The 9273-nt window shown below is 44.5% G+C and overlaps 1 protein-coding gene across 1 annotated transcript; it reads left to right on the top strand.

Annotated features, from left to right (window-relative positions):
- The first annotated feature begins 5577 nt into the window (after nucleotides 1–5577).
- LOC117058996 (olfactory receptor 4Q3-like) lies at nucleotides 5578–6525 on the top strand. Its single transcript, XM_033170435.1, has one exon. The coding sequence runs from the start codon at nucleotides 5602–5604 to the stop codon at nucleotides 6523–6525; it is 924 nt and encodes a 307-aa protein (XP_033026326.1). The 5' UTR covers nucleotides 5578–5601.
- Nucleotides 6526–9273: the final 2748 nt, after the last annotated feature.

Below are 9273 nucleotides of genomic sequence, written 5' to 3'. Positions count from 1 at the left end.
ATTAATAATGTGATTAATATCACACCCCTTTTGGTCCTTGAAATCTGTTTGTCTTGGGAATTCCTAGATGGAGTGGGAGAGGGCAGAAAAATGAGGCTTGGTCCACAACTGTTTGAGACTCAGCATCTTCTCCGGGGACAACATTGTCATGAGACAAAGGTTCTTGAGAAGAAGCAGTAAGGCCTACAAGGCCTACACAATCATTCAAACCTGCTAACTGCTAACTGTTAACAGCAAACTGCTACTTTCTCCACACCATACTTAATTTTATACAGCTTTATCACACCCTCACCTTCATTTGCCTTAAATTTAAATGCCCCATGCTAAGATTCACCTACTCTTGGTCCCATCAACATCAGAAGTATGGTTGGTGGTAACATGAGAGAGAGAGAGAGAGAGAGAGAGAGAGAGAGAGAGAGAAAGAGAAAGAGAGAGAGAGAGTCATCCTTCCATTAGCAGACTAAGACCTTCCTATTCAGTTAGGCCTTTGAGGATTAATGTGCAGGTGAGGCTGATTACTAGGCTGCTGTCAGGGCAAAGTGTTTTGAATTGCTGGTTTTCAAATGTTTCTTGATGCATTTTTATTACTGTTTTTAAACTAGTTTGTTTTCATTACTTTGTATTTTGTAATGTTGTTTTTAAAGGATATAAGCCACTTAGAATCCTGACTTGGGAGAAAGGTAGGATATAAATATATTAAATAAATAAATAAATAAATAAATAAATAAATAGTTCCCTCCAATTATTGTTGAGTAGGCAAATAATAGAATCATAGAGTTGGAAGGTATCCAAAGGGTCATCTAGTCCAAGCCCTTGTGATGCAATGCAGGAACCTCAACTGAATCATACATGACAGATGGTCACCCAACCTCTGCTTAAAAACCACCAATGAAGGAGAGTCCTCCACCTCCAATATCGAACAGCTCTTACTGTCAGAAAGTTCTTCCTGATGTTTAGTTGATGTCAGGGACTGGGCTGAGGAGGAATGGTGGAGACTGCCTCCCCATCCTGACCCTTCCAGGGAGGAGGAAGAGGAAGACAGCATAGATTTATAACAGGGGTTTGAGGGAGGTCACAGCTCAGATGCAGATGTGGGGGAAAGTTGGAAAATTGTGGGAGAGCCAGAACAGCTGGCTGACATTTCATTAGAAAGCATTCCAGACCTGTTTTTAGATATTTGTAGATAGATATTATATCAGCTTCATTAATGTGTGGCCCCAAAATTCAGGACCCCTGCAAACTGAATTCCAACAACGTCATGTATGATAATCCATAAATGATATCTCTTCATTGGCCATCTGTGGGGATGGAAAAGGGAATGCATTCATTTTGCTCAAATGACAAGGCAAAACTCTCTGTCTTTCTATGACAGTTGCACTGCGAATCTCAACTTTGGGGCAAAAGCTCCCTCCATATTCAGCTGAAGAGAATAGTTTCTTGGTCATGATTCATTGGAGACGAAGGTGGATGGAGATAACCATAGGTCTATTCAGTCATACTTGCATCACACTGAAAGAAAAGCAATGTGGTTGCCTGACAGCTGCATTATCCAATGCACATCTAGTTATTATCCATACACAGTGCTTTACTTTCAATGGAAATGATATCTGAAAGGACATTAAAATGGCCATTGCCCCAACTAGCTAATTATGCTTGATTTGATTGTCAGCGTCTTGGATTAATTGCTTAGAAAGATCTTTGTCCAACATCCACTCCTCTACCCATAACTTCACATCCTTTTACACACTGCTTTTTTCTTTAAAAAATGTTTAGGGGTACTCTCATTTTGGCTGCTCCTCCTCCCCCTCTCCTCCTTCCTCCCCCTCAACCCCTGGACAAGGGACTCAAGGCAGCAGAGGCACTGAGAGGACAGGAAGGCCCCTGGTGACGGCGACAGCAGGTCAGCTTAAGCAAGGAGGGGTGAGCACTCACCAGCTGGCTCTAGCCCGGCAAGAGGAGGAGGAGTGTCTTTGCCTCCATTGCGGCCACCACAGACTCCCCTTCCTGGGCACTGGCAGGGAGAATGATGGAACTCCAGTCCACGCTGCTACTGCAGAGACAGCTGGCATGTCGGTCGGTCCGTCAGGGCAACACAAATGTTTAGGGGTACGTGTCCCCCTGCATCTCCCCAGAAAAAGCACTGCTTTTACAAAGGAATGAATGAAAGATATAATAGAAAAGCAAGTGCATTGGCAGGGAAATTGGGTGACAAAATGTGCCTTCCGTTTTGGCTCAACATTAAAGTGACCTGTACTGGCAGCAGGGCATCTTGGTACACGTCCTGGGGAGGGATGGGACTCAGAGAAACATTAACCACAACTCACAAAATCCAGTGTAATGGGACCATATTGTTATTCCAGGTAATATAGCACCACTGTAGTCATCTTATCAGGTAGTCTCTTTGGATTCTGATCACACACCTACATTTTCTTCCTAGTGCACAAAACAAAAGGGACTCTATGATCCAGCAATTATCTCTGTTGTCAAAGACATTTGCATGGGGAACCAGAATCTACCTCTGTGACCCCTTTCCCCCAGGGCATAATCATAGGCCACTGAAATATTCCAGGTGTGTTTCTTGGTTCACCATAGAGAAAAAGAGCACGTCACCAGTTCCCTTGGTAGAGAGACTGCAGCAAAGATAACTGCTATGGGTGTTCTTGGTTCTCCAAAGAATAGTCTGTGCATTTTACCTACACCCTTGGATAATGAATCATCTGAGCTACTACCATGAGGAAGTATTTCTGATCTCTGACTCGTGGCTCTAGAAATAAAGAGGGCATTGGAAATGATGGTAGGAATGAACAGAGATTAGGGACGAAGAAGAAGAAGAAGAAGAAGAAGAAGAAGAAGAAGAAGAAGAAGAAGAAGAAGAAGAAGAGTTTGGATTTGATATCCCGCTTTATCACTACCCAAGGGAGTCTCAAGGCGGCTAACATTCTCCTTTCCCTTCCTCCCCCACAACAAACACTCTGTAAGGTGAGTGGGGCTGAGAGACTTCAAAGAAGTGTGACTAGCCCAAGGTAACCCAGCAGCTGCATGTGGAGGAGCGGAGACACGAACCCGGTTCACCAGATTACGAGTCTACCGCTCTTAACCACTACACCATGCTGGAAAGAAAATGCTGTGTTTGGCAGCTTTTGGAGGAATCTGCCTGCCCATTATTGTAAACAGACTGCTCAGCTAGATGGACCTTTGGTTGAATCCAGGAAGACAGGCCAGTTCCTATGCTTTTGCTTAAGAGTGAACAGAAAAGCTGGGGATCAGGATTTCAAAATTTCTGACTTGATTCTCTTGTGAGTAATGTATTGCCTGCTCTTAAGCTCTGATGGTCTTGTTGTGGCCAAGAAGACCAGGAGCAGAGGGAACATAGGGAGCAGACCTATACTAAAGCAAACCATTGGCCTATCTTTCTTAGTATTGTCCACACTGACTGGCAGCTCCTCTCCAGGGTTTAAGACCAGGAGTCTTTCCCAGCCCTGTTTGGTTTTGCCAGGAATTGAACATGGGGACCTTCTGCATGAAAAGCAAGTGCTCTACCACTGAGCTATGGTCCTTCCCTCCAAAAGGACCTCTCCCCCCCTCTCTTTTCCTCTATGCTTAACACTTTTGCCCTGAATCCTTATTCATCCCAGCAGTGCTATCTTAGGAGACAAACAACCCTGGAGAATATTCTAAGAGAGATCGATGCTGGTTAATAATAATAAAAAAAACAGTACATGGGAAATGGAAGGGAGGCTTGAAGCCATGAAAGGTTTTCTTAAGTGGGCACCAGATGTTTGTGTATTGGGGCTGCAGGATCTTCTCAAGCTGCTGGAGATGGGGGGGATCTTCATTTGGGGACTGGGGCACTAGGCCATTGATGTATGTCTTACCATTAGTGAGAAGATGGTATTGAGGGATAATGCTCACTGAAAATAAGATATTTGGAGCCGAGTGTGTTCAGTGTCCCCAGGGTTGTTTGGGCAGTGTCACTGCATTGCTAGGTCTTGGCTGTGGTTGGGATGACATATTGCTCTGAACCTGATAATGCTGACATCGGTTGTTAGGATGTGCTTGTAAAGAATATTTTCTTCATGAAAAAGGCCACAGGTTCTTTCCTTGGCATCTCAAGGTAAGGATGGGGGAAAAATCCCTGGTGAACCAATGCTGAGTGGACTAATGCCATGACTTGGCATGGAACACTTTCCTATGTCCCCATGTACATGAATCTGCTGCATCAAGCACCTGAATTAGAACTTTCCCCAGCTTTCATTTTGGCAAAATAACAATTGGCCACCAAACAATTACGGAATATATACAGCTTCTAATTTAATGTGCATTTACTGGTAACTGACAATGAATTATTTATCCATCAGATAATCCAAGCTTCTATCCTATCCACACTGCTTGGGAGTAGGTCCTATTGAATGTAATAGGATATATTTCTGTGTAGAGATGGAAAGGCTCGCAACAGTGCAAGACACTTGAATCAAAGAATTACTTGCATCCAGTGCTATTTTTCTAGAAAAAGAGGTGCCGAAACTCACCATGAACGCCTCCCTTGTTCTCTTATCATGACAATGGCGCCCACCTGAGAGGTGCTAGAACTGAGTTCTGGTGAGTTCCCACTGGAAAAAGCCCTGCTTGCATCAATCTCTTGATGTGTGTATATCTTGAGTCATATATTTAGTCTTTAGCTGGTTCAGTAGCAAATGCATTTTGATGATAGCTTCAGGGCTGAGTGAAACTGATGATCTGGGGGCTGGTGGGCTGATATGGGGGGTTTGGGGGGGAGGAAAAGATTAATTGAAGATTGAGTTTTGAATCTTCCATTAATGTATAATTTGATCCTAGTGGATAGGGGAAATTAACTATTATCATTCCCTGAACTTTAGGCTGAGTGCCATTCATTATATAGTCAGATGACACCAGCCATGCACAAGAGGGATGGGAGAGCAGATCTAGGCATGAAATTTGTAGAAGAGGAAAGAAGCTCCACAGTGTGGTGGGAGGGACCCTCTAAACAAGCCAAAGAGCATCAGAGCGTACAATGGTCATGTAAGGAAACAATGGTGAGAGGGAAATGGAATGGTTTAGCTAGAATTCTAAATACTGGCACATGGCAACATTTGGATTCAGGTCTCCCTTGCAAAAGGAACTTCTCACTATGAAGTTATGCTAAAAAAAAAAAAACTCCTTGGAAATTGTGTTTGTAAGCATTAATGAAATTCTGCATATTTGTTTTTCCCCAGAAGACTACAGTGCATTGGGGATGATAATTCCACCTGCCTTTTTCTAATATTAGTCTCCTCATGGCTGGTTTGGCAGAAAAGACTTGACTGAATCTTCCTGATTTGGAGGATGCCCTGTCTAATTGAGTGTATATTTTGTGATATAATCCATTAAATAGATATATTGTAATAATATGTCCCTGTGCAATGCAATAAAATGAATTAACTTTACTGAATATAATTATATGATGTCATTTTTGATTGTAATACTTATAGATCACAAAAGTAAGTTGTTCTGTGCTGTCTTTGAACAGTATGGAATAGAGTGTCTAGAGCTGCTGATAGTAACACTTTCCTGCCTCTTTCCCACCCAGGTCCAGCCATCTCCATGAATGCTTCCAGTGTCACTGAGTTTGTGCTCCTGGGTCTCTTCCATTCCCACTCCATCCAACTCCTTATCTTTGTCCTGGTCCTTGCCAGCTACACAGCAACCCTTGTGGGCAACCTCCTCATTGTGGTGACTGTACATGCAGAGCCCCGCCTCCTGCTGTCTCCCATGTACTTCTTCTTGTCTAATTTATCCATTCTTGATACTTCCTTGGCTTCTGTGGCTGTGCCTAAAATGGTGGCAGACCTGGTTAGCTATGGCCAGACCATTTCCTATGGAGGCTGCATGGCCCAAGTCTTCTTCCTTCACTTCTTTGGGGGTAGCGAGATGCTCCTTCTCACTCTCATGGCTTATGATCGTTATGTGGCCATCTGCCACCCATTGAGATATACAACCACAATGAACCGCCAACGTTGCATGAGACTTCTTGCATCCTGCTGGATTGGAGGTCTTATCCATTCTGCCACCCAGCTCATCCTGGTCCTCCGACTCCCATTCTGTGGACCGAATGAACTGGACAATTTCTACTGTGATGTTCCGCAGGTGGTCAAATTGGCTTGCGTCAATACCTATGTCACTGAGATACTCATGGCAGCCAACAGTGGTCTCCTCTCCCTGATTTGCTTCCTTATCTTGCTTATCTCCTATGGTGTCATCCTGGTCAGCCTTCAAGGCCACTTCAAGGAGAGTGGAGGGAAGGCTCTGTCCACCTGTAGCTCTCACTTGACTGTAGTAAGCCTCTTTTTTGTGCCTTGCCTCTTTGTCTATCTTGTACCCTTCTCCAGCACCAGTGTGGACAAAATAGCCTCCACATTCTACACTGTAGTCACCCCTGCACTCAACCCTATCATATATACTCTCAGGAATCAGGACATGAAGAAGGCTATGGGCCAGTTGAAAAACCAGTGCATTTTCTCCCATTGATCTGTGAAGCTGAACTCTCTCCCAAAAACTCGTATCTGTTAATAACCCCCAGACCTCTCCTGCTTTCTTGATGGATGTGTGGTTGGTTGATAAGCTTTTCATAAAGTTAGTGGTACTATGGAGTTCCTTTTCATTGGCCAGTATATTAGAAGTTGCTATTTTAAACACCCACACACCAGTAAAAAAAAAGACAGGGTAAGACCTGCTTGAATCAATGTGGTATAGAGGGTAGGGCATAGGCCACACACACTCACCTGCAAATAATGCAGTGGAGATGAGATACCATGTGATTCTGGCAGTGTGCAAACCCATCTTCAGTTAGCAAAATGGCATGTTTGGGTTCAAGCTGGTGACATTTCCTCCACAGTTGTATCTTAGTTACCATTAATGCATAGTTAGCTAATATGGCCAACTATCGCCCATTCTTAAATCTTAGCTAATATGTTAGCTAATATGGCCAACTATCACCCATTCTTAAATCTTAACTAATATGTTAGCTAATATGGCCAACTATCGCCCATTCTTAAATCTTCCATTCTTGGGCAAGGTGATTGAGCGGGTGGTTGCTGAACAACTCCAAGCATGCCTGGAGAATGCAGACAATTTGGATCCCTTCCAGTCAGGATTCAGGCCTCATCATGGGAATGAAACTGCCTTGGTCTCTGGTCAATGATCTCCAGCAGGCTAGGAACAAAGGTGAAAGCTGTTTCCTAGTTCTGCTGGATCTCTCAGTGGCCTTTGATACCATCAATCATGACTTCCTTCAGGACCGTCTAGAGGAGCTGGGAGCTAGGGGCACTGTTATACAGTGGTTCCGCTCCTTCCTCCTGGGCCGTGTCCAGAAAGTAGTGTTGGTGGATGAGTGTTCAGATCCCTGGGCTCGCACTTGCAGGGTGCCTCAGGATTCCGTCCTCTCCCTAATGCTTTTTAACATCTATATGAAGCCACTGGGAAAGATCATCAGGGGGTTTGGGCTGGGTGTTCATCAGTATGTAGATGATACCCAGCTCTACCTTTAAATCAGAACCAGTGAAGGCGGTGAAGGTCCTGTGTGAGTGTCTGGAGGCTGTTGGGAGATGGATGGTGGCTAATGGATTGAGGTTGAATCCTGACAAGACAGAAATACTGTTTTGGGGGGACAGGGGGTGGGCAGGTGTGGAGGACTCCCTGGTGCTGAATGGGGTACCTGTGCCCCTGAAGGAGCAGGTGCACAGCCTGGGAGTCATTTTGGACTCACAGGTGTCCATGGAGGTGCAGGTCAATTCTGTGTCCAGGGCAGCTGTCTACTAGCTCCATTTGGTATGCAGGCTGAGACTCTACCTGCCCTCAGACTGTCTCACCAGGGTGGTACATGCTCTAGTTATCTCCTGCTTGGACTATTGAAATGCATTCTACGTGGGGCTATCTTTGAAGGTGACTTGGAAACTACAACTAATCCAGAATGCGACGGGTAGACTGGTGACTAGGAGCGGCCACCGAGACCATATAACACCAATCCCAGTGCGTTTCTGAGCACAATTCAAAGTGTTGGCGCAGACTTTTAATGCCCTAAATGGCCATGCCCCAATATACCTGAAGGAGTGTCTCCACCCCAATCATTCAGCCCAGACACTGAGGTCCAGCTCCAAGGGCTTTCTGGCGGTTCCCTTACTATGAGAAATGAGGTTACAGGGAACCAGGCAGAGGGACTTCCTGGTAGTGACACCCACCCTGTGGAATGCCCTCCCATCAGATGTCAAGGAAATAAACAACTATCTGACTTTTAGAAGACATCTGAAGGCAACTCTGTATCAGGAAATTTTTAATTTTTTTTTTTTTTACAATTTTTTATGTGCTGTAACCCACCCAGAATGGCTGGGGAAACCAAGCCAGATGGGCGGGGTATAAATAAAATAATAATAATAATAATAATAATAATAATAATAATAATAATAATAATAATAATAATTAAATTTTTATTATTAAATTTCTATTTATACCTCGCCCTTCCTGGCCAAGACCGGGCTCAGGGCAGCTAACACCAAATATAAATACAGTAAAAACATTAAAAACAAAACAAAACACAACAAAACAAAAAACCAAAGAAACAGTTGCTTAAAAATAAGTTAGAATACAGTTTACAACGCAGCTTAAAATGCGGCTTCCGGTTTGGTGCCGGATAATGGCGGAGCGGAGCTGAGTCAGTTCCAGTCCCCGGGGGGTTTTAGGGGTCTCCTTGTCTGCGCCAAGGGCCCCTTAAAGCCACGGGAAGAGCGTCCCGTGGACCGCGGCCTCGTGGGTCCCAGACGTGCCGTCTCTGCTCTTGATTGACCCTCGTAAGGGGGGAAAATCAAGCGAGCGGAGCTACCGACACGGGACTGAAGAGGCGGATGCACCCCCCCGGGAGATCAAAGCAGCAATTCTGCCAGACCTGAGCACCAAGCTTTTCCTGCTAACTTCAAAGAAAAAAGAAGAACCCCGGCTGCAGTAAGTGTGGGACTAATTGGATTTACATTTGAATAATTGCCAACCGGGAGGGATGTTAAAAGGAAGCCCGTCCCTCTCCTTTGTTGTGCAGAGGAGGTAATTAAGCTTCAAGCGGCTGCAGCTGTATCACTAGACACAATGTTGCTACGAAGCACTTTGACAGAGAAGATGGATTAAATCCCAATTTGGGGGATTGAAGATTTTAGAAATATCTCTTCTGTGGCTTTTGGAATTAATTTTGGCACCCTGTCTCAGGGAAAATGGCGCTGGAAAACTAATACG

This window comes from Lacerta agilis, chromosome 14, assembly GCF_009819535.1.
Source record: "Lacerta agilis isolate rLacAgi1 chromosome 14, rLacAgi1.pri, whole genome shotgun sequence".
Classification (NCBI taxonomy): domain Eukaryota; kingdom Metazoa; phylum Chordata; class Lepidosauria; order Squamata; family Lacertidae; genus Lacerta; species Lacerta agilis.
Note: the sequence above shows the minus strand (reverse complement) of the source record. Positions and strands in the feature narration are given on the sequence as shown.